Here is a 27204-nt window from a genome sequence, read left to right on the forward strand (position 1 = left end):
AATAGTCTGTATAATTTACGGAATTACAGTAATGAGAAAAAAAGGTAGAAACTAAAAGTGCATACTGTAATTCAAACAAATAATTGAGGGGCTAATCCTGCCTCTCTCTAGCATCAGGCCACAGGTTTTCATCAACATCACATCTAATGTTCTCTCTTGCCATGCACCTGGGGAAGAACCTTCTGGAGTGCCTTATCCATCCCTGGCAGTCTTCTGGACTCGTGTCCTCACATCCGGCACGCATGGCTTCCAAAAGAGAAATTTGGTCATGTGGGTGGTGACCAAACACTTTCCACCTCCACCCATAGAGAAAAAAAAAAATATTGAAATATATTTTAAAGTGTCAAAAATATATGGCATATATTCCAAATACATTGAAATATATTTGCATTGTTGGTCACTTATATTTATAATTTTGAAATATATTCTGAAATATAACAAACATATATGAAGTTACAGTAAGTGTGAAATATATTTACATATATTTACATATATTTAAATATAAAATATATTTATTGGGCCAATTTCGAATATTTGCATATATTCCAAAAATATATTTCAAATATATTTCTATTGTGTATGGGAGCCTTTCAGCTGAAATGCCATCAGCAGTGTTTGAAAGGCACAAGGCTGAAATCTATTCTGTTTGAATGTGTGGTTCACAGTTTTGACAGCAGTGTGTTAGCATTTGAACAAAGTGCTGTAAATCCACAGTGTTGTGCAGGTTGTGGTAAAAGTCATGGGATAAGTGTGTTGAGTTTTGAAAACTGTGTTCAAGCAATGAAAAACGAACTAGAGTTTGGTCCACATGAACTGCTGCTGTACAGACTGTAGAGTTTTGCACATGTGACTCCAGTTGTGCCCTGTCGTTTAGCAATCGAAAAAAACTGTAAAAGCATAGGAATGTCGTTCCTGCAAGAAAAACAAATGAAAGTTGATTATTTAGTTGATTAATAAAAAATCCATCACAGCCGAAAGAAGATAATAAAAAACTTTCACACCACACCACTTTAACACTTTAACACTCACACCGCCCTGCACACACTTGCTCAACAATCGCACTGGAAGTGAGAGATAAAGAGAGAGTGTGTGTGTGTGTGTGTGTGTGTGTGTGTGTGTGTGTGAGTGAGTGAGAGAGAGAGAGAGAGAGAGAGAGAGAGAGAGAGAGAGCTCTTCATAACACAGGCCACCAGCGGCTCACAGATAAAGCAGAAAATGATCCAGATCTGTGATCATAAACTTCTCATATTTCTCCTGCTCATCATGTCAGGTAAGAGTTTATTCTGTGTTTCTGGGTCTTTCTAAAACAGAACCTGTTCTCAATCAGGTCCATGTTCGCTCTGAGCTGAGTTTCTCTCTTATGTTTTTAGTCTTGGCGTGTGAGACGACGGAGATCTTGACTTTCACTGGTTATGAAGGAGGAAAAGTTGAAATACGCTGTCCCTATGAGTCTGGATATGAAGATCAGAATAAGTATCTCTGCAGAGGAGAGTGTCCAGTATGCAATAAAGACAAAGTTGTTCAATCTGGATATCCAGCTAAAGACAGGAGATTCTCTCTGACCGATAACAATACGACCCACATCTTCACCGTCACCATCACTGATCTGAGAACAGAGGATCAAGGCAAATACCGGTGTTCTGTGAGGACAGGACTGGGAAAACTTGATAAATACACAGATCTTATCCTGGAAATTAAACCTGGTAAGTCAGAATATTCTGCATGAGTGAAGTGGACAGTGCACACAGATATGGTGTAAAACACATATAATCATAACTAATATATCAGTAACATCAGAGAGGTCTGTGTGTGTCTGAGAGAGCGCTGTATCACGTGTTGTAAGCAGGGTTCCCATGGGTCTTTGAAATCCTTGAAAGTTTGTGAATCTGATTAAAAAAAAAAAATTCAAGGCCCTGGAAAGTTTTTGAAAATGAACATAATAGATAAAGTTCCTTGAAAGTGCTTGAATTTATTTTGTTTATTTAGTTTTCTGGAAAAAACATCCATATTATTTCCTCCGGTCCGTTAATGTGTTATTTTGCCAACACTTCGTGGCCCATGCATACTTGCTTGATTTATGTTAGCTACGCGCGTTTACGCGTTACGTTAAGTGTTTCCCGCGTGGGGTACTTTGTGTTGTACGTTGCCATGACGTTCACGTGCGCACAAAACAACTACGATGGAACCTCAACGTTTGTTGTTCGACACAACAAATGTGTTCCCAGATTAAGTCCTTGAATTTGAGGGTTTTGGACCTGGAAAGTCCTTGAAAGGTCCTTGCATTTGAAGTTAACCAAGGTGTGGTAACCCTGTGTAAGGGTGTAAAGAGGCGAGATGACAGAAAACACAGTATCCTCTGTAGATGATGATAAGCGAGTGTGTTCACACCACAGACACTGACCCGCATCACTTCCTCACACACAACACTGTCTCAGTTATGGAGAAATCGCTCATTCAATACATAAAGTACATTATCTGTACACAAAAGTTCAGGGGCCGTATGTATAAAGCCACTCAGAGTAAAATTTTAGTCTTAAGTCTCTCAAAATTCTAAGAATGACGTCACTTTACTTTTATTCCTAGACTTAAAAATAAGTGTGATTCATAAAGGTTCCTAAGTGTCAAGACTAGGTCTCAGCTCCTAAATTACTTAAGAGAGCTGAAGAGGTCTCCTAACCTAGTTAGGAGTAACAAGATGGCCACAGAGAGGAGGAGGCCACGCACTTTTCAATGAAAATATGATGTATTGGAGTTACAGTAAATGATGACGGAGTTGATCAAACAATAAAAGTTTGTTTTTATTTTTAATGACCCTACAAGTTTGCTTAAACCATCAAAATATGAGGAAAATGGTGTTTTGTTCTTCCCTCATATTTTACAATATTTGAAATATATAAATATAAAAATAAACTTAGTGAAGATATTTATCTGACAAAATTATTTCAAGTCGCTTTTTACAATACAGATTGTTTCAAAGCAGCTTTAAAGTGATAACAGGCAAATAATGCAACAAAGTTAGTTTGGGCTGTACAGCAGCTCTAGAAGAACATAGTGCCATTGTGCAGCTTAAGTAAGTTCGATGATGATTCATTTCCATTGTAAAAGATCATTAGTCATTAGTTATATATTTAGTTCATTATACAGTCGCTCTGGAGAAAACAGTGATGTCATCATTCAGCTCAGTTCAGTTCATAGACAATGGTGTCAATGCAGGCAGATCAATAATATGGTTGAAAAAAGGGCTAACTACAGCTACAGGTAAAAAAAAAAAAAAAAAAAAAACTAAAGAGCTCACAGGAGAAAAAAAAATCATACATTGTCTGCAACATAGTCAGTTATTAATATTTCATTGTCCTCTCTTGTTCATTTGTTTGACAGCCTGGCTAAAAATTATGTCTGTACAATTTGACATGTTTCATTGTGTTATCACAAATAAACAATTGACTCTAAGCACAACTACACAATACGCGTACAAAATCTTTAACACATTTGTAACCCTATTTGAATAAAGGGTGAATCTGACAATTTTCCTTTGCCTCACTTTTGGCCACTACTGTATGGCAGTTCATTGACTTTGCAAATCTCGCAGCAAAATAAAGCCACTTTAATGAGTATTTCGGGCTTTCCTGAGTTGTTGGATCCATTGATGGAACACATGTTTGCATAATTGTAAATGAGGAGACACACATCAATAGAAAAGGATTCCACAGCATAAATACTAATTTGCGAAAATTTTGCACAATGCAAAGCATTTTTTAAAATAAATTTAAATATTAAAGTGTCTTAATTAAACGATTTTATTATAATAAAATTAAATGATTGGTGTCATGCTGTAGTGACCTCATCCTTGCAGGCTCACTATTGGCTGATTCAGTGGTTGAGGGCGGCCATTTTGGGTTGACATCACTGTAGTCCTTAGTTCACAACACTTAAGTGCCACTTCAGTCAGCACTTAAGAATCAGTCTTATACTTTACTGAAAGTTGCTTTTAGCTGCTTTATAAAAGTCTCCTACTCTTAGAAAAGTCCTACTCTTTACTAAGTATTTTCTGACACTTAAGTCAAAGCTTAAGACTATTCTTAAGAGCATTTCTTAGAAGTTTTATACATACGGGCCCAGGTCTTTCTGTTGTAAAATACCTTTTCATTTTAGATTTTTTTTTCCATTATTAGTCTGTTAACAGAGAAGCCGTTCGCACCAAAACATAGCTGACATGATTTACATTAGATTAGATTGAATCTGATAAAACATCCCATACTGTCACTATAACAGAGACTCAAGGATGCAGTGTAGAATTAAGGAGAATTTGGGACACTTACATCTCTCATTTATGCCCTGATTTAGTGTTTCACATGTTTGCTGTGACTGGACAGAATCTGAACATCACCTGCCATTATAACAGTGATTTGAAGAACAAGATCAGGTTTAAGTTCATCTGCAAAGGAAGCGACCTGTCGATCTGTCAGTCATCAGGTGTCAAAGCTTCATCAGAATATAACAGTAACGGCAGATTCTCTCTGAGGGATGATGAATCTGCAGGAGTTTTTAATGTGACCATCCCTGATCTGACACTAAAGGATTCTGGGATATACTGGTGTGGAATTGTTGAGACGGGACCAAAGTACGAGAACAAGTGGATTTCAGTGAAACATCTGAACATTAGTAACGGTAAGATGCAGTCATTTGATATTATTTTTAAGATCAAAATCTGATTGTAAAATTAGTTAACTAAAAATCATTTGTTAGTTGTTTGCAGTCTAGAAGACTGTATTTAACAAGTGTTGCTGGTCACACATACAGCGCTATATTTGCACCACACCCTTGACATCAGTGAAGCGTTAATAAAAGCTGTGTAACAACATACAAAACATAGCTGACATGATTTACATTAGACTAAACAGCCCATACTGTCACTATAACAGAGACTCAAGGATAGACATCAGTAGGGGAGAGTGGGGTGATTTGTGCCAGGGGGGAAGTAGTTCCACCCTTTTTTCTGGAAAACCATAGAAGAAATTGGTCATGTGTCCACATAATTTTGAAAAGCAATCACTTTTACTCGTCCTCCAAAGACGGGAGACACATGGCATGAGAGTTAAGCATATTTTAGTGCAAAAAACTGTTTTTTCCCTTTCAAAGTAAAATTTCTATGATTAAGGTTTTTTGATTGTAGTGTCTGAACAATTATAGACAAGTTTGAAAACATTTCACACATGTTTTAGTGCTTTAGTAGTCTACACAATGAGTCTATACAGTTAGCATGATGTTAGCTCTTAACTGCTGGATCATGCTAGTTTTTCAAACTTGTGGGTCTGGGGTGATTTGTGCCAAAGGGCCTGGGTTAAGTTGTGCCAGATCCAGACCACCTAGACCTACATTCTCACAGGGGATAATCTTGAGAAGTGAGGAGATGGGCATGCCTCATCATTGTTTTACTTGGGCCTGCCCAAAATTTGTTTAATTTAGCTAACACTGATTTCAGTTTTGAGTTTGCTCTATGTTATTAAAGAGAAGTTTTATTCCGTTTTTAAGTGGCCTATGTCAGGATGTTTAGAAATTAGCCTAGTCACTTTATTCTTATATGTTACATAATTGACAGACAGCGCTATGTCAACAGGCATCTATTGCCAAAGCCTTTTTGCCTGAAATGATATCACAAATATCATATATTGTGTTGCTATGGTGCTCTAAATGGTTGCTAGGGTGTAGCTTGATAGCTTCACAATGATCCTGAGAGACTGATTGGTCGTCTGAGTAAAATGAGCCTGCCCCCTTGTCTCTATGACACTGTGATCCAGAGTTATGTTCAATACAAAATCCATGCAATTGACCATATATAGGAAAAACACATGCTATGGTATTCCAGGGTGACAATAAAAATAAACTTTAAATTAGTAATTTTGTATTGAATTTATCTTGCTTTCATATAGCATTATGGTTCATAACATTAAAATGTTCTGTTTTACTTCAGAAATCACTGGCACAATTTACCCCCAATGTATTCCCCCAAAGGCACAACTTCCACCACACCAGGGGCAAGTTGTGCCATGAGACCACTTTTTTTCCAAGAGCTATATTTCTGAAACAATTTATTTCAGATCCAAAGTTATTGTTCTCAGGGATGCACCACATCCTGAAATATATGTACATCCTTAAGTTGAAGGCATTACTACCATGGCCTCACTTTAAAGTCACTTTGAGTAAAAACTGGCACAACTCACCCCACTCTCCCCTACTGCTGTGCCATAAAGATACTTTGGGATATTAAATCTCTCATTTATGCCCTGATTTAGTGTCTGTCGTGTCTCGTGTGACTGGAGAACATCTGAACATCACCTGCCATAGCTTTTTCCGCTATTTTCATCTTCCGGGTTTAAAATCTTCATCGTGTCAGATCACTATACGCTGATTTCACGCAGCCGCCATTTTGAACTTGAAAGTGAGGCTCCGGTGGGAAGAACCCCGGAAGTACAGATAAACAACAATGCCTTGGACTACCAACCTGAAGCTGCTGCCGCGATTAACACTATTGGAAGATACTATCTAATATAGGATATGTATATAGTTCATTCCTGCTTCATTTTTTACTCTCTGAATTATATATAAAAAAATTATTTTATTTATAAATAAATTTCACTGGATATAGTCTAAAGTATGAAAGAAATGTATGTACAGTTTTAGAATTGACACAACATCATTAAACACAACAATACGCCATCGCATTCACGACTCTCCTATGATTAAAGGCGACACTTCCGGTTTTCTTCCCACCGGAGCCTCGCTTTCGATTTCAAAATAACGGCTGCGTGAAATCAGCGAATAGTACTTTGATGACTCATCGGTGTCTCATAATTATTCATGTGACTGAGTTTTCTTATCCAATGAGAAGACACTTACTCTTAATTATTCATGACACCATGTGGAACTTTCCAATGACAGACATGTCAAACTGTGATATTGCGTAGTAGATGAGAGAGGCAATGATGGGACGTGCGTGGTGTCACATGTTGAGCTCACAGTATGAATGCACAACCTGATAACAGATCTTTCTCATAAGAACATTCTCCAAACATACAACTGACTTCAGCCACAGCCTTAGATCAAATAAAAGAAGACATTAAATCTGTGAAGATCTCAGCAGAGGAGGATTAAACAACTCCACAAACAGCATTACCAGCTTCACTTATTACTAACCAGACTGACTTTATTTCTGTCAGACGTCTACAGAAGGTCTTATTGAGAATTAATAGAGATTTAGTATTTGTTTGTTTATTTTGTTTGATATTGATATTTTAAATTATAATAGACCTCAGATTACACAGTTTGATATCCAACAGTGTCATAATCATTTATAACGGATCTGAATTGCATAATAAGACACAAACATTTGAACTACTGTGTCATTTAGACACAAAGAGACATCAAGAATCAGTGGATAGTCCTTCAACCAATCAGACCAATATACTGTAGTTGCTATATATGACTATATAGGTGAGAGGTGGTCCTTCTGCGTCCAAAATTTATCAAAAACATCTTGGGATAAGGTTTCCACACTGACAGCTGTCATTGTAAGACAGCTAGCTCATTGTAAGACAGTTAGCTCATTGTAAGACAGTTAGCAACTCCGTTTGTTTTTTCCCATTAAAGTCAAAGCCTGTCCAGGCAATTATTATGTCTATGAGCTGGTTAGAACAACTGTGCGCTATTCAGCATACTGTGCAGGTAATTATGTGTTCATGAGCTCTTGGTATTATTTGTGTTTGTTGATTCATTGGTATTAACCATTAGTCATTATTTTTCAGCTGTTACTAACATCATCAGCCCCGATACAACAGTCACACCAGAGACGACCTCAGCTGGTAATGTACTCCAAATGTTTCCTCTGTTGGATTGTGTTTTGTCTGAATGTTTGTGGATCTGTAGAATTGAACAGATGTGTGAGTGTGTTTGTGTTTTAAGGTATAAACTAGGGGGAAAATTATGTCGTCACTTCGACTTTACGTCGAACGTGAGTGACTGAAAGGGAACCTGAATTTTGTAAAATCTTATTGAATCCTGGTAAAAAAATTGGTCGCAGACAGATCCAGTCTTGCCTTAAAAATCAAGGGTTCATTCAGCAAACAAAAAATGGAATGAAAATTTTCAGTCCTTTGAATATGAAAAATGTATCTATTCCAAGGTTTCCAACAGTCCTGAGTAAAAACACAACTGGAAAGCTGCACTCCTTCTCTGGAGATGAACCACTCGTTGACCCCCTTCTTCTTTGGGCAAAAATAAAATACTCCCAAAAAAAGTCCACAAAATCCGCTTGAATCTCGGCCATCAATTTCACTGGAGGATCATTACAAACCAGTCTGTGCCATAAGAGTAAAGCGACCAAATTATTTACAATAAGTGTTCTTCCCCTATAAGACAGGTTGGGTAGAATCCACTTCCATTTGTCTAGACGACCTTTCACTGTTTGTAATAAATCATCCCAATTTTTTTTGTAAGATATTATCATCTCCTAAAAAAAATAAAAAAAATAATAATAATAAATCTCTGCAACCCTACCTATTTCAACTCAGTCCTTCAGGAATAATTGATTTCCCTTCATTCCAATCCCCTAATAAAAATGCCCCACTTTTTTACAATTTACTTTTGTTGAAGACCATTTTCCAAAGTCTTCTATCAATTTAGATAAAACATATATGTCACTTTGTTTATTAATAATTATTATAAGGTCGTCAGCATAAGCTGATATACAAAAATTAACATCACAAAGTGGTATCCTAAAACCATCTAAATGTGTAATTCTTCCTAATTGTTTGTAGAAGTGGTTGAATAACAAGAGAATATAACATTCCTGATAATGAACATTCTTGTCTAATACCTCTACTGACCTCGAATGAAGCACATAAGAGCACTATTAAACTTAATAACACTCTCAATGTCACATGTTTGAAAACTTCTCATTAATACCAAAAGCTCCTAAAACATTCCATAGATAAGCATGCTCAACCCGATCAAACGCTTTCTCTTGGTCTAAAGACAACACACCACAATTGATATTAAATAATTTGGAAGCCAATATAATATCTCTAATTAAAGAAATATTGTCAAAGATTGACCTGTTTGGTACACAATAAGATTGTTCTAGATGGATCACCTGTCCTATTACTTAAATATATTCACATTAAATATGTGAAGATCTCAGCAATTAATAGAGATTTAGATGTTGATCAATTCTGTTTGATATTGATATTTTAAATTATAATAGACCTCAGATTACACAGTTTGATATCCAACAGTGTCATAATCATTTATAACGGATCTGAATTGCATAATAAGACACAAACATTTGAACAACTGTGTCATATAGACACAAAGAGACATCAAGAATCAGCTTATGAATCTCAACAATGGTGACGATCAAAACCTTCATGCTGCAATGCATGCTGGGTATCTAGTCTTTGTGTAGTCTGGCTATCACCAGACCAAGCTCAATCTTTTAAGATTGAACATTAGTCTGGTGAGTCTGCTCTGTGTTTTCTCCTGCACAAGAGGCGCGATCAACGGGCATAGTTCAAATGACTCTGAACGCAATCGGATAGTCCTTCAACCAATCAGACCAATGTAGTTGCTATATGACTATAGCATGAGCACACAGTGAGGGCGCTGTGAGGATACACTTTTAGCTCACTGTGAACTCAGATTGTGAACACATCACAGGTATCCTGAGAGCTCATGGTGAGATCACTGAGAGATCAAATTATTGACTGGGAGTGCCTCTCCATATTAAACTGCACTGTTAGACCTTACCAGGTTTTTTTACAGTAAAATACTGGCAACACTGTTGCCAGTAATTAACTGTTAATTGTACAGTTATTTACTGTAATCTACAGTATGTTACTGTAAAACTGCACTAAAACTCGAGTTAACTAATTTCACTTGCAGAAACAGACTGCCATAAATTGACCAACTGTCATTTAAATGTATTAACTCAAATGTAAAATGCATTAATAACGTGAGCAAAGTATTACTGTGAACTTATTAAGTTGGCTTGAGAGAGCCAACTTACTGAAATCCTATTTAAACTTATTAAGTTGGCTTGAGAAATATAAATTGAATGCAGCCTAGAGCTTTAACTCTACATACTCCAAACTCGGCTCAGACCTTCAAACTGTTCTGACTCGAGTTGCTATATCTTTTCAGACTGATCGGACTTACGGTTTTCCTAAAAATGACGATCAAAACTCGGAAAAACTCCCATTGACTTACATTGGGGAGTTCTAAAAATTTCAAATCCAGATTCAAACTCACCAACCGACGGAAATTTAAATCTAAACACCTTGAAGACTAAACCAAACTGCCGTTCTATGGGCTATGTGCACAAGCGTCGCGACGAACTTCCGGTATTGTCAGAAGTTGGCATATCAGTTTCCGGTTTACGACTGTCTTCATCGGCATCCGCTATAAACAAACAAGATGAGTGCTGCTGTTGTACGAAATAAAGAGATATAATGTGCGTGACACATCTAAGTTTCTAAGAACTGTAGGTGGATCTAACGCCCGTTTCACACATCTCCGTGTGCAGTGTGTGTGTGCGGTGCAGGAGCAGCACGCGCTATATGCTTCACATTATGATGCGTTTGCAGTGAATAACTGATTCACGGCAGTACCACAAACACTTACTATTTTTATTTAAAATCCAGAAGTTACGTTGCAACTTTTATTTAAAAAAAGTTTTGTCAGCATTGCGATTCTCTTTGTACACACATACACTCTTTAATGGACGCATGCACGTTTAAGCACAATTTAAACAACGTTGGCCTATTATTCCATGCATTACTTATTAAGTTGCTCAAGCAAGTGGCCAAATATTTAACTGTATATTGACAAAAACAGCCGACTCTCATGCCTTTTCTTTTCCATTTAAATTTTATTAAAATAAATCTTGCATGTCACAAAGAACTTGTTTTTCCACCTCCACGAATGAGACGTGTGTTGTTCATATGTCGCCTTGTTGAAGTAAATTGTCGTATGTCATAATTTCGGCTTTTAATGTCATAGTTATGACTTAATGTCATGATTTCGGCTTAGTATGTCAATTTCAACTGCATTATTATGAATATGCAAGTCAAAGTTTTGATTTTTCATCTCATAATTGTGGATTAGTATATCATAATATCGTCTTTTTATGTCATATTTTTATTGATGTTTTTTTTATGTGGTGAAAATGGGCTTTCATACTAGACGGTTAAGGGTCGTCACAAACATTTTCAAAATCTATATATTTCAATTAGGGCTGTGCAGCAGTTAATCGCATCAGAATAAAAGTTTGTGTTTATATGTGTGTATTATTTTGTATATATAAATACACACATGCATGTATGCATGCGTTCGCTCGTAATAGAATGCAAAGGTTTTGTGAGCGAAATTGAAGCTCAAATGGCTGTTGTTAGCGACTTTAAGCAGAGCAAAGTGGCACACAGCAGTGCTCCTTATACGTACCCATGCTAACAGGTTAGAGCTTTCACACTGCACGCGGTTGCAGTCCGTCGATCCGTTCCAGGTGCGGCAAATACAGCATATGTGCAGAGATCGTTATTTCCGCACCGAGTCTATTTTTGCTGTGCCGCAAACGCTGAATTAAAGTGACAGCGCATGTTTCGTGGTCAAAATGAACAAAGATTGACCTGAAAATGTAGTAATTTCACCATGAATGGGTTTAATTAAATAAAATGTAGAAATCTCACCATAAATGCATTTAATTATATAGGCCTACTATTATTTTTCAGTCATCTTACTTAGAGGACCGGGGTAAAGCAAGGTAAACTACAATTTACTTCAACAAGGCGACATATTGAACAACACTCGTCTCATTCGTGGAGGTGGAAAACAAGTTCTTTGTGACATGCAAGATTTATTTTATTAAAATTTAAATGGAAAAGAAAAGGCATGAGAGTCGGCTGTTTTTGTCAATATACAGTTAAATATTTGGCCACTTGCTTGAGCAACTTAATAAGTAATGCATGGAATAATAGCCCCACGTAACGTTGTTTAAATTGTGCTTAAACGTGCATGCATCCATTAAAGAGTGTATGTGTGCTCCTGCACCGCGCGCACACACACACACACTGCACACGGAGATGTGTGAAACGGGCGTTAGATCCACCTACAGTTCTTAGAAACTTAGATGTGTCACGCACATTATATCTCTTTATTTCGTACAACAGCAGCACTCATCTTGTTTGTTTAGCAGATGCCGATGAAGACAGTCGTAAACCGGAAACTGATATGCCAACTTCTGACAATACCGGAAGTTCGTCGCGACGCTTGTGCACATAGCCCATATACTATATGAGCCATTGAGACTCATTTAAACGAATAAACTCATCTATCTATCTACTTCAAACTACTTTAAACTTTAAACTACTTTAAGCTTCAAACTAAATTAAACTTCAAACTAATTTAAACTTTAAACTAATTTAAACTTCAAACTACTAAATTTACTTCATTTAAACTTTAAACTAATTTAAACTTCAAACTACTAAATTTACTTCATTTAAACTTATAAACTCTAAACTCATATAAACTAATTAACTTATAAACTCATGAATTCATAGACTTATGAACTCATAAATTAATAAACTCTGAACTCTTAAACTCATTTAAACTTATAAACTCTAAACTCATTTAAACTTATATCTATGAATCAGAACATCGTATAGAGATGAGGTTTGGCTCTTTTGACTCATGCTAACAAACAGCACTTCCAACATGCTACACATGCTAGCAGTAAATAGCTACATGCTAATGGCGATTAGTTAATTGAAAATGTTTGGTTTGTCACCATTATAGAGATCAGTGTTTGCTTTAGTTGGAATGCTGATGCTAAAATATTAGTGTTTCTTTTGCTGCTTGAGCTGTTTTTGTTCAAGTCACACTTGTGCACACACATTTTATGAATGATTGCAGCTATAATGATTATGATGACAAAATCCTCTATCAAAAGTGTTACATTACCACCACTGTGAAACCACAGCAATAAATTACAATGACTAATTTTTTTAACACGTCATGCATAAACCAAAAAAACAGAACTACACTGTCTTGTAGAAACACAGAGATATCACAATTTAGTACATGAATCTCAAGAATGGTGGCAATATATATAAATATATATATATATATATATATATATATATTAATTCATGCCGCAGTGCATGCTGGGAGTTTTATATTATCCTGAAACCCAGCATGCATTGCGACATGAAACTTTTGATTGTCACCATTGTTGAGATTCATATGCTGATTGTTGATGTCTGTGTGTGTCTGAGTCGAGCAGGAGTTCAAAATGTTTTAATGCACTATATGATTGCAATATTCTTCAGAAGACCTGATTACAGAAATATTGATTTCATGTTGTAGATCAGAGGTCTTCATTCCTGCTCCTGGAGAGCCACTGTCCTGCAGAGTTTAGTTCCAACCCTAATTAAACACACCTGAATCAGCTCATCAAGCTCTTCAGAATCACTTGAGTATTCAAAGGCAGGTGTGCTGAAGCAGGTTGGAACTAAACTCTGCAGGACAGTGGCTCTCCAGGAGCAGGAATGAAGACCTCTGTTGTAGATTCACAGATATATGCTAAATATGAAATATCCATAAATTCAAATAATATATACAGGAAAGATCAGAGAATCAGACATGTCCAGAATGATTATGGCATCATCACAAAAGCCAATCATCTTCTTCTTGGCTCTTTCTTGCCATAACAAATGTGTTTTATAAACTCACTGTTACTACAGCCAGAGAGAAATGAATTGTAACTAAGAAGTCAAGGGACAAGAGACCAACTAAAGCAAATACTGATCTCCATTATGGTGACAACAAACTTGATTATTAACTAAATATCTGTTAATTCTCAACAAGAACTTTTGTACATGTATAAAATAAATCATAAACTGGTTTGTAAACTGGTTTCACACTCGGTGGCTGGAAGTCAGTTGTAGTTCTTGTGTTTCTCTTTTTTCTGTTCTTGTTTCTCTGTCCTTCAGTGATTCTGCTTATCAGGTGTTCATCAGTGTCTCAATTCACTCACTTCTTTTCATTACAGTGAACTATATTAGTGAACTAATGTAGGGAATGGTGAATGTATAGGGTATAGGGTGTGATTAATATTTTAATTATTTTCAGAATTTACTGTAGCAGAATCAATAGTATGATCATTTTTTCAGTTCATCCAATAAACAGAAAGCATAAACAATCATTAACTTTAGGAAATACAATATCTTCCTGGCCAAGAAAGAATAATCCCCAGCTAACAATAAATTAAGAAATAATCAAGGAAGCATAGGTAACTTAGATCGAAGTTCAAGACAATAAATTCGTAAGCACAAAACACAAGTAATACTTCTCTTTTCAAATACAAACAATATTTTATTGATTATATACTAACACATAAAACTAATATCTAACACAAACACACGCACACACGCATTCATACGAGTTGCAGAAAGGAAGAGAGTGAGGAAAGAGTGAGATGATGAGTGAGATGATGAAATCTCAAGATTATATATGCACATAAGACATGACCTGGAACGAACCATCAATCATTAATTAACCCTTCTATCGTTTCTTAGACAGGTTATTAAATTTATATCAATACACCAGTTCAGCTTTTAGTCTGGAGGTTACTTGCTTGTCTTTTGCGTTCCTTTTGGGAATTCCTTTGGTCAGCGTCAAAGGGGGTTTCCCCTAGTTCGTTCGTGGCTGGTCTCCTCATGCTTGAATAGATGGGGCGTCCAGTCACGTGGTGTGCTGGCGGGTGAATGAAAGTCTTTGAAGTTGAAAGCGTGCGTTGCAGCCGTGAATCGTGGACCGAAACTTTGCTTAAACTTAAAACCGAGACTTTCAATCGGAAAAGAAAGAAAAACTCAGAAAAGAAAGAAAATTGAGATGAGAGTAGTAAGACGGCTTGAATAAAGCTGTTGAACCCGTTCTTCTGATCTTAATTTGGGTTCGTTGTCTCTTCGCGGCTACATGGTTACTAGTCTGATTTAGATCTTCATCTTTTTCTGCCCAACTCTCTTGAGAGTGATAGCAGAGCGTTTCTTGAGAGTGAACACAGAGAGCGAGAGCACAGAGATAGAGAGAGAGCTTTGTTTCGGGTCTAAGATTTTAAACTCAAAAGTTTGTCCCACCTTCTGAAGAGATCAGACCAATTAGACACTGGCTTTATGTGTCTCATCGTAAATCATGCGTTATCTGGGATCTCCTTACTCTCCAAGCTCTAGCAGAGAGTACAGAGGCCACAGTTTAGACATCGTTACTATTATAAGAATACGAAACATTTTACACAGATTTCAATCAAGCCATCTTTTGGATCACGAGCATACGATCATACTGATATGAAACACGACACACTTTCATTCAAGCATCTAATAGTTATAACAAGTACATGAATTATATGGGATCTAAGCATATTAGACACACACATATATTGTAGACAACAAAGAATTATGTAGTTGCACGATGTTTGATCATAAGTCCATTGAAAACTATTCTGGAATGATTTTATTTATTGTTATGGGTAAAATCTCAGTTCTCGTGGTTTGAAGAGAAGAGAACTCTGGTTTGGTCATTCAGAGGTCTTAACGGGGGAGGGGTCAGGAATGTTGTGGGGGTCCAGCAACATCTGCTGGTATCTTGACAGAGCACTGAGTTGTGCCATCTCTCAACCAATCATTCTTTTAAAAAAAAACCTCATATTGACAAATTCTTCTGTTCGTTTGGGCCATAAAAAGTTCTCATTGTAGCCTTACTGGCGCCGGGATGGGTGACTTATGGCTCTGGATTTGGTGATTTGACCCTGGGATGTGAGATCTCTGTGTGGGACCTTGGTCTCTGTCTTTCTCTTAACCAGTCAGTATTCGGCCACAAAGCTAGCATTGACCAGTTAGTGCTGGGGGCTCTTTTAAATAACCAGACTGGTTGGCGCATGGACCCCATGACAAGATTGATGAGGATACAAAGTCCTGACCAAATCTGCCCCTTTGTTCGGCAGGAAGTGGAAAGTTTGAATTAAAGATTAGTTTGTGTTTGGTTCATCCTCACAGTCGCTACAGGTATATTACTGTTTTAATGGAAAATGGTATGATATTGTCAGAATTTGGCCTTTTTTTACAGCAAGGGTTAACAGTGTAGTTAAATGTAAATTAATTTAAACTTACCCTGCGGTATAAATGAACAGTGTTGATCCTAGATACTGTTTTTCTGCGATCGTGACGACCGCAACATGAGGCTTCTCCCGCTTGTTTGTGATCTGTAAACCCTCGCTTCCAAATTAATCTTGTTACCCACCATATTTATTTTATAATCTTTTATCCCTCCATGGCATATTTAAGTCCTACTTGAATGCTCCTCAACGAGAGGTGGTCCTTCTGCGTCCAAAATTTATCAAAAACATCTTGGGATAAGGTTTTCACACTGACATCTGTCATTGTAAGACAGTTAGCTCATTGTAAGACAGTTAGCAACTCCGTTTGTTTTTTCCCATTAAAGTCAAAGCCTGTCCAGGCAATTATTATGTCTATGAGCTGGTTAGAACAACTGTGCGCTATTCAGCATACTGTGCAGGTAATTATGTGTTCATGAGCTCTTGGTATTATTTGTGTTTGTTGATTCATTGGTATTAACCATTAGTCATTATTTTTCAGCTGTTACTAACATCATCAGCCCCGATACAACAGTCACACCAGAGATGACCTCAGCTGGTAATGTACTCTGATGTTTCCTCTGTTGGATTGTGTTTTGTCTGAATGTTTGTGGATCTGTAGAATTGAACAGATGTGTGAGTGTGTTTGTGTTTCAAGGTATAAACTAGGGGGAAAATTATGTCGTCACGTCGATGTTACGTCGAACACGAGCGACTGAAAGGGAACCTGAATTTTGTAAAATCTTATTGAATCCTGGTAAAGAATTGGTCGCAGACAGATCCAGTCTTGCCTTAAAAATCAAGGGTTCATTCAGCAAACAAAAAATGGAATGAAAATTGTCAGTCCTTTGAATATGAAAAAAAAAAATCCAAATCTTGAAAAGATGCTGATAAAAAGACGACAATTTTAAAATATTCAAGCACTTAGGGTCCATTAAAAAAATAGATGTATCTATTCCAAGGTTTCCAACAGTCCTGAGTAAAAACACAACTGGAAAGCTGCACTCCTTCTCTGGAGATGAACCACTCGTTGACCCCCTTCTTCTTCGGGCAAAAATAAAATACTCCCAAAAAAAGTCAACAAAATCCGTTTGAATCTCGGCCATCAATTTCACTGGAGGATCATTACAAACCAGTCTGTGCCATAAGAGTAAAGCGACCAAATTATTTACAATAAGTGTTCTTCCCCTATAAGACAGGTTGGGTAGAATCCACTTCCTTTTGTCTAGACGACCTTTCACTGTTTGTAATAAATCATCCCAATTTTTTTTTGAACATTAGTCTGGGGAGTCTGCTCTGTGTTTTCTTCTGCACAAGAGGCATGATCAACGGGTATAGTTCAAATGACTCTGAACACAATTGGATAGTCCTTCAACCAATCAGACCAATATACTGTAGTTGCTATATATGACTATAGCATGAGCACACAGTGAGGGCGCTGTGAGGATACACTTTTAGCTCACTGTGAACTCAGATTGTGAACACATCACAGGAATCCTGAGAGCTCATGGTGAGATCACTGAGAGATCAAATTGTTGACTGGGAGTGCCTCTCCATATTAAACTGGTTAAATGTAAATTAATTTAAACTTAGCCTGCGGTATAAATGAACAGTGTTGATCCTAGATATTGTTTTTCTGCGATCGTGACGACCGCAACATGAGGCTTCTCTCGCTTGTTTGTGATCTGTAAACCCTCGCTTCCAAATTAATCTTGTTACCCACCATATCTATTTTATAATCTTTTATCCCTCCATGGCATATTTAATTCCTACTTGAATGCTCCTCGACGAGAGGTGGTCCTTCTGCGTCCAAAATTTATCAAAAACATCTTGGGATAAGGTTTTCACACTGACAGCTGTCATTGTAAGACAGTTAGCAACTCCGTTTGTTTGTCCGAGTTAGCAACCGTAACCAAGGGGGGCGGAGCTTACCGGTCATCTCCTCACATGGTCACATGGTTGATTTTCCAATATTGTAAATTGTTGAAAAATGTGTTGGATCAATATTTCACAAATTGAATCTTTCTTTCATTTTGACTCCTACTTATCTGTTAATAAGTGATAAGTGACAGGCAGAGAGCATATGACAGATTGCGTGCAGAGTATTGCTGCGCTACATTACTGCTGTTCTTGACAACGCACCAAAAGTGGGGATTTAGTACGTACTCACATGAAGAACAAATATAGACACACACTGTAAAAATGAATACGCTATATCTAATCAATAAAATTGTGACAACAGATTACAAGCAATATTATTAATTCAATTTAACAAATTAGAATTTAGTAATAATTAATCAAATTAATTCCTTAACCCTCTGGGGTCTGAGGTGTTTTCCGGGCCCTGGAGGTGTTCTGACATGCTCTGACATTTGTGCTTATTTCTGTTACTTGTGACATTTTCATGGCTAAAGTCTGATTACACTGTATTTAGCACAAACTCTGCTACAATAATATATCAACAGCATGTATGTAAAAGTTTGTAGTTTTGAGATAATGACATTTATGTGTGGTTTGTGAAAATACAAAAAAAAAAAAAAATTCTCACTGAAATAAGGTCATGAAACCCATACTGATTATTTCTTCACAAGCCTTTGAAAATTGTATCACGTAGCCTAGAATATTTGCTCCAAAACTATGTGAAAATCACCCTGACTGCTCATTCAGAGAAGACAATATATTGATTTAACATTTCTAAGACGTGTTTTGTGTGAGAAAGCTTTATGCGAAAGGGGAGTAATCACCTCATTAATATGTAAGCTTTTCACACCTGAGAAAGACAAAGACACTCCCTAATGGCCCTAATAGGAGCTATCAGGCCATGCCATTCTGACCAACCTTGCACAAAGAATGAGGATATTTAAAAAAAGAATGGCTTTTTGATTGTTTGGATTTATTTACAACACAACATAATCTAAATATACACAACAAATGACAAAAAAGCACACTATTGAAAACAATCATCCAAAGACAGAGACCTTTGTGCCATTCCTAAAAACATTGTACATACCTTTCATTTCCAAGGTGTTTGATTTTCACTTTACCATGTTCATGTTCCAGAGACTCATGTGAATGTTGAAGTCAGCAGGACTCAGTGGCATCTGGTCCCTGAAAAAAAAAAAAAAGTGAACATACTGATATCAAGAGAAACTATAGGGAATATAGTTCTAAAATTTATTGGGAATAAATTTGAGATTTTTCTGGTTAAAATTGCTTTTTAAAATTCACAGAATACACACACACACAAATGTTTCCAACAATATATAATATAATGAACACCAGGTTTGTTGTGCCTTGTAAGCATAGGCTATAGCAGCATATAAATCTTCCAAAAGATTTCAGTAACAACTACGCTAGAGAAAAATATATTGATTGTCATATGTTACTTCAAATGTTTTCATTCGTTATGATGATATGAAATGAGATAATTGTAAAAACATGAAGCCTTTGTTTGGTGCGTTTTGCTTTTCAAACGCGATCGTTTCAAACGCGATTGCGATACATTCAAAACCAGAGCTCACTCCAAAATATTAAACATTATGGTTACCATATTATACATATCTACGTTTGAGTAGATATCCACAAACACAGTAACAGTAAACACAGGTCTAAATATTATAATATTCACCATATATCTAGCAACAGTTCAACTGCAATGTGAAATTTATGCAACAATAACAAACTAATATGTTAGAATTTCTTACCTTACATCTTTCTTGTCTTCAAATCGCGTTCTTCTTCTTCTGAGGTAAATCCGATGTAATCCGTCTTTCAAACTCGACGAAAGGCAGAGAATTTGGTGAAGTTTGGTGCTGCTTTGTTTTTGAGGTAACGAGCGCGTTCGTGTGAGGCGTGGACGATTTGCATGTCAATCTCTTTTGTGCGTGTGGGCGTGGTCAAATTAAAAATAATTAGCAAGCTCGTGAGAAGCTGGACATCTTGTTGGTTTTATACAAATTACTTAAACAGAGAATATTTGTTTTCAGTTTGAATCCGATCATTTAAAAGTACACACTTAAATGTTTATAAAGGTATATGGCTCATAAATGTGTGACAAGTATTCGCTGAGTTTTGTTTCAGTTTATATACATGCTCAAAAAAAAAAAGTTCACCGCGACGGAGAGGCAGAAAGCACACCCTGTTTATTTTCTTTATTTTACAAAAGCACAATGTTTTGATTTGATTGTAAGTGGACACATACAAAAGTAGAAATATCACAGATTCTTTTTTCATATTTCTTTTTTCTGTATGACTATAAATGACGGAGAAATTTAAGTTTACGTGAAGAAACGTGAAGAAAATCCAGCAAAACGCGCCGGCGCGTTTGTCGACCTCAGAGGGTTAAAAGTCAACCATTTAAAATGAGTAAAATTTACAAAAATAAATAAATAAATTAAACAAAAATATGTGAATAACAGACAGATGTCAAAGATGAATTAAGAACTCTTTATTTTTTATAGCCAACATTGAAGACACCTGATGTTAACAAGCAGAATCACTGAAGGAGAAACTGTAATTTTAAGTCACCATTATGGTGATCAGTGTTTGCTTTAGTTGGGCTTTTGACCCTTAAATCACTAACTTTAGATTTTTTTTGGCTGCTGTACCTGGGTTATAACAGCCAGATGAACAAAGAGAAAAGGTGATCTGATGGTGTTGGTTGTGTTTTAACATAATCATTATTTCACAATCATTTGACCTGATTCACTGAACTCATATAGAGCCCAATTTCTGAGTTAGGTTTACTTTATTAATTATAGCAGCATTTAAATACAACAACTCGCACAAGGTGTTTTTGCATCAAAGAAAGTTTGAGTCTTAAATCTCTCTCTCTGCACTGTAAAAATGAATACGCTATCTAATCAATAAAATTGATATTAATGTTGATAACGAGCAAGAATGCAATTGTTCCCAAATATCCACACAATGGCAAACTGTAGAAGCTTTCACGATTAATACCGTTCCAAATTATCCTACATCCTATCCAGGACATATGGATAATCCTGCGGTAACTAAAGAGCCTATCCTTTAGTCGTACTTTTAAGAGTTAGGCGATCAGTCTCTACAAATTCGTATCCTATTATAAAGATAATAAATTATAAAGATAATAGATTTCCCCTTTGTAGTATAAGTCTACCTTTTTAGGTACTCTTCAACCTTGTTCGCTATACAACAATATCCTGTCGTAAGCTGCCTCTTTGGCTAGGCTTTTTAATCAATCAAATCTCACAGTCATTATTCTTATATCAGAAATAATGCTCACCCTATTGTAGTTTTTCCTCCAGCTAGGACCTTCCTGATCCAGGTGGAAGAAGGTGACACGTACTCAAAAATCCAAGTTCCAGTCAGATGATTGTAATAAATGTTTAACAATATTTATTAAAATAATCAAAATGAAAAGAATACTTGTTACAGATTATAATAGGAGTACTAAACTAACAGAGTAATATTAGCTAGGCTTAAAGCTTCTTGCATCCGAAAACTGCTGGCGTTCCGGACTGGAGATTGCAAGGAAGAGCAAGTGAGTCCTGTCCAGGTCTCTTCTTTATAGTCCGATTTGAGAAAGAATCATATTTACTGTTAAGGCACATGACTGCTTATTTCAAATATCACAATCTACAACTGCTGATCCCAGCAAGTGTCTGACATACTATTCCTGTACAAGCCTGACTGTCCAGTCAGTGGCTTGCTCTCCGAAGATACAATAGTTCCTTTGTATTTGTGGACAAAGACCCTTTTCACTGCTCTCTCATGTGACTTGAGAGAAACAGCGATGGACAGAAAACTCTTTATTCAAAACAATATTTTTAGACAGTCATATGTTTTAGTAAACCAGAAAGCTCGTCAGTGACATCCTTAGTTACAGGCTTCCTATTGTGACCCTTTCTTCGTTGACGTCGAGTTTGAGGTGTGGGTGAAGCGAATGAAATGCCGCTCTCAGGTGGAGCCTCGTGACTCCGCAGAACAAAACGTGACATTGATTATCATACAACAGGTCAACAAACAAAACGTGTATTTTAAACACAGTACTGTCAGTACTTACTCTATTTTGCAACAAAATAATAGTTCCAACGAAAGAGAAAAGCAGAACTACAGCACACACCGGTGTTTCGTAAACAATTCTGCTGCTTTGAAAAGAATTGTGAGTCAATCATTCAATGATTCATTTAGAAATACAGCTAGTTGCTTTGTTACTGAATGTAAGAATGACTCAATGACTCGCTCATTGAGAAGACAGTGACTTACTGGTTTTAGTGTAATATATTTTAAAGTATCACGTTTTTCCGGCATTGCATATTGCTCTATTGAACATTTTTCATTGAAAACATTTATTTTATTTCATAAAGTTATTCATAAAGTAAAAAAAAAAGCACTGGAAAAAAAATTAGGGGGCAAATATTGTCCCTAAATGGAACAGGTATGACTGAAGTCTAAGTGGAAGAGAGGGGGTACGCAGGAGGAGGTACGCACCACTGAAATCTTGCTGAATCCACAATCTTGCTGAAATTGCTGCTTAATAAAATAGTTATTTTTCAAAGTTTTGCAGTTTATTATATTATTGTCTTCATGCTGTCATTGCAGGTGTAGCGCTGCTGGAAGGATGCAACGTAAGTTAGTAGAGACTCACAGCTCCTATCAATAATAGTCCAAACTGAAGCAGTGCAATAACATGTGCATTTTAGATATGTGTGTAATCTGAAATATGAATGTGCTTTTCTAATAATTGCTGATGGTTTATGGGGGCATTCAGTCCATATAAGCTGTGAATACACTGCATACAAAAGCCAATTGAAAGAATGAGTTTGTGGACTCTGTCTTCTCAATTTTGATTTCAGAGTCAGACTGAAAAGCTTCAAAATCTTCTAGAGCAGATCGAGGACATTAAAGATCAAGAGCTTTCTTTGACTGTAAGTCTTCAAGATAATTATTTTTAAATAATCAAATCAAATGTAATCGTCAGTTACATGATTGACATCACAGGTCTGATTAATTGGCTTTCTTAATATTTACATTTACAGTATTTTTTTTTTTTTCTTCTGATCAATAAATTAGACTGTGACCGATGTTTTGAATATGGTCTTCAACACTTCAGGAGAGATTTCAGAGTCTTTATCATCAGTCAGCCAAGCTGTACTAGCCTCCAACGGAAACCATGTGTTAAAAACCAACGGGAAACTCATCTCTACATTGGTGAAGCCGACAGACACAAATGGCAGTGTCAGTTTTACTCTTGATGCTGTTGGTGAGTGGAGAAACTGTTATTATTGATGATGAAACTGAGCTTATATATGATATCAGGGAGTTTATATAGTCTAGTGCAGGGGTTCTCAACTCTGGACCACAAGATCCAGGCCTTGTCCACACGGACACGGGACTTTTTTTACACGGTTTGGCCGTTCGTCCACGCGGAAAGGCAGTATCAGGTCACAATTTCTTTTAAACCGAGCATGTGTGGACGGGATTTTTTTTTTTAAACGCAGGAGGAAAATCTCCGGTTAAAAAAATACCCGTGTCCGTGTGGACTAGGCCCCACTTTCCTGGAGTTTAGCTCCAACCCTAATCAAACACACCTGAACAAGCTAATCAATGTCTTCATGATTACTACAATGTTACAGGCACACAGCAAAATCACCAGTGTTAAATCAACACTGCTCAGAGTACATATTGTCCCAATCTAAAGAGTGTTAAAAGTTAATTTACTTAATTTAACTCTGGGGATTTTGCTGTGAACAAAGTTAACGTCTCGGGTTATGACTATAACCCTTGTTCCCTGAGAAGGGAACGAGACACTGCGTCGTTGAAAACGACTCTTTGGGGACGCTCCCTTAGCGTGCGCCTCTGAAGTATGAATGAAACTAATCCAATCCTGATTGGTGTTGCGTCATGACGTAACATGTGACGGCATAACCGGATGCATAAAAGTGACGCTGGCACACACACACATTAGCCTCGCGATGAAGCAAGCCGCTCTCAGGCATTGAGGGGCGTGGCAGGACGACGCAGTGTCTCGTTCCCTTCTCAGGGAACAAGGGTTATAGTCATAACCCGAGACGTTCCCTTTCGAGGGAACTCGCACTGCGTCGTTGAAAACGACTCTTTGGGGAACGAATGCCCACTAGGCCACGCACCGAAAAATGCCTGCCCTGGAGTGAAACTGAACTCAGGCACCCAGCTAGGACGAGAGCACATTTGCACCAGGCGTACTAGGGAGGTGCAGACTATAAAATCTGACAAAAGTGTGCGGGGTAGCCCAACCGGCCGCCTCACAGATCTCCTGGAGGGGCACTCCCGAGAGGAGGGCCCTAGAAGACGCCATGCTTCTAGTAGAATGGGCCCTTACGGCCAAAGGTGAGGGCAAATTGCGCACCTTGTAGGCCGAGGCAATAGCCTGAACAATCCAATTACTAATAGTTTGTTTGGATGCCGGGAGCCCCTTTTTAGGTGACCCAAAACACACTAACAGTTGGTCCGACCTCCTCCAAGAAGAGGACCTCTCGAGGTAAATGCTCAGAGCTCTGACAGGGCAGAGCAGATGGAGCCTCTCTTCTTCCGCCGACACATGAGGTGGAGGATAAAATACCTGCAGGACCGTAGACCGTGCCGTGTTAGAAGGCACCTTAGGCACATAGCCAGGTCTCGGGTGCAGAATGGCCTTAACTCCCCCAGGGGCAAACTCCAAACAAGCTGGTGTTACTGCCAGAGCTTGAAGATCTCCCACCCTCTTTAGAGAGGTAATAGCTAAGAGAAAAGCCATCTTGAACGTCAGGTCCTTGGGCGAAGCCGACTGAAGGGGTTCGAAGGGGGCCAGGGATAACCCTTCGAGAACCACCGCCAGGTCCCAGGCAGGAACCCTGGACCTGGTTGTCGGTCTCATCCTCCATGCACCACGGAGAAAACGAATGACCAGCTGGTGCCTCCCCAGAGGCCCATCACTCAATGGTGCATGGAACGCCGCAATGGCAGCCACGTACACCTTAACCCTCTGAGGTCTGAGCTGTTTTCTGGGCCCTGGAGGTGTTCTGACATTCTCTGACATTTGTGCTTATTTCTGTTACTTGTGACATTTTCATGGCTAAAGTCTAATTACACTGTATTCAGCACAAACTCTGCTACAATAATATATCAGCAGCATGTGTGTAAAAGTTTGTAGTTTTGAGATAATGACATTTATGCGTGGTTTGTGAAAATACAAAAAAAAATTCTCACTGAAATAAGGCCATGAAACCCATACTGATTATTTCTTCACAAGACTTTTGAAAATTGTATGACATAGCCTAGAATATTTGCTCTAAAACTATGTGAAAATCACCCTGACTGCTCATTCAGATAAGACAATATATTGATTTAAAAATTTTACGACGTGTTTTGTGCCACAAAGCTTTATGCGGGAGCTCATTAATATGTATGGCTTTTCTCACCTGAGTAAGACAAAGACCCTCCTCTAACTGCCCTATTAGGAGCTATCAGGCCCCTATCATTCTGAGCAACCTTGCACAAAGAATGAGGAGATTTAAAAAAGAATGGCTTTTAGATGGTTTGATTTATTAACAACACAACATAATCCAAAGATAACCAATGATACAAAGACAGAGACCTTTGTGCCATTACTAAAAACATTGTACATACCTTTCATTTCCAAGGTGTTTGATTTTCACTTTACCATGTTCATGTACAGAGAAAGTCGAAGTCAGCAGGACTCAGTGGCATCTGGGCCCTGAAAAAAAAAAAAAAAAAGTGAACATACTGATATCAAGAGAAAGGCCTGCACGATTTGGGGAATACATTTTAGATTTTTCTGGTTAAAATTGCTTTTTAAAATTCACAGAATACACATACACACACACACACACACAAATGTTTCCAACAATAATATAATGAACACCAGGTTTGTTGTGCCTTGTAAGCATAGGCTATGTGCAGTGCTGCATAAAATAATAATAACAATAACCATAGCAGCCTATAAATCTTCCAAAATATTTCAGTAACAACTAAGCTAGAGAAAAATATATTGATTATCATGTTACTTCAAATGTTTCTATTCGTTATGATGATATGAAATGAGATAATAGTAAAAACATGAAGCCCTTTGGTGCGTTTTGCTTTTCGAATGTATCAAATGATACATTCAAACGCGATCGCGATCATATGATACATTCAAACGCGATCGCGCTCAAATATAAAACATTATGGTTACCATATACATATCTACGTTTGAGCAGATATCCACAAACACAGTAACAGTAAACACGGGTCTAAATATTACAATATTCACCATATATCTAGCAACAGTTCAACTGCAATGTGAAATTTATGCAACAATAACAAACTAATATGTAAGAATGTCTTACCTTGTACATCTTTCTTGTCTTCAAATCGCGTTCTTCTTCTTCTGAGGTAGCCTAAATCCAATGTAAGCTCCAAACGTGCGCCTTTCAAACTCGACGAAAAGCAGAGACTTGTGAGGTGTTTTGCTGCTTTGTTTTTGAGGTAATGAGCGCGTTCGCGTTCCATGTGGAGATTTGCATGTGAATCTCTTTTGCGCGAGTGGGCGTGTTCAAATTAAAAGTAATTAGGAAGCGTTTGAGAAGCTGGACATCTTGTTGGTTTTATACAAATTACTTAAACAGAGAATATTTGTTTTCAGTTTGAAACCGATCATTTAAAAGTACACACTTAAATGTTTATAAAGGTATATGGCTCATAAATGTGTGACAAGTATTCGCTGAGTTTTGTTTCAGTTTATAGACGTGCTCAAGAAAAAAAAGTTAACCGCGACGGAGAGGCAGAACGCACACCCTGTTTATTTTCTTTATTTTTCAAAAGCACAATGTTTTGATTTGATTGTAAGTGGACACATACAAAAGTAGAAATATCACAGATTCTTTTTTTATATTTCTTTTTTCTGTATGACCATAAATGATGGAGAAATTTAAGTTTATAGTTCTACAATGTGAAGAAAATCCAGCAAAACGCGGGGGCGCGTTTGCCGACCTCAGAGGGTTAAG

At 37.3% G+C, this 27204-nt stretch overlaps 1 protein-coding gene across 2 annotated transcripts in view; it reads left to right on the forward strand.

Moving 5' to 3' along the window:
* The first annotated feature begins 1128 nt into the window (after positions 1–1128).
* Positions 1129–27204, forward strand: part of LOC311286292 (adhesion G protein-coupled receptor E3-like) — a 36420-nt gene continuing 10344 nt past the window's right edge. Inside the window, exons 1-8 of one of the 2 annotated variants that reach the window (XM_084402426.1) lie at positions 1129–1270; positions 1371–1703; positions 4345–4668; positions 7803–7859; positions 16701–16757; positions 22781–22806; positions 23035–23106; positions 23252–23441. In XM_084402426.1, the coding sequence (XP_084258552.1) occupies positions 1216–1270; positions 1371–1703; positions 4345–4668; positions 7803–7859; positions 16701–16757; positions 22781–22806; positions 23035–23106; positions 23252–23441 (1114 nt within the window). In that variant the 5' untranslated portion in view covers positions 1129–1215. The remainder of the gene's footprint in view (positions 1271–1370; positions 1704–4344; positions 4669–7802; positions 7860–16700; positions 16758–22780; positions 22807–23034; positions 23107–23251; positions 23442–27204) is intronic. The other variant, XM_084402427.1, reaches the window with a different exon arrangement.

Source organism: Rutilus rutilus (assembly GCF_951802725.1).
Source record: "Rutilus rutilus genome assembly, chromosome: 2".
NCBI lineage: Eukaryota > Metazoa > Chordata > Actinopteri > Cypriniformes > Leuciscidae > Rutilus > Rutilus rutilus.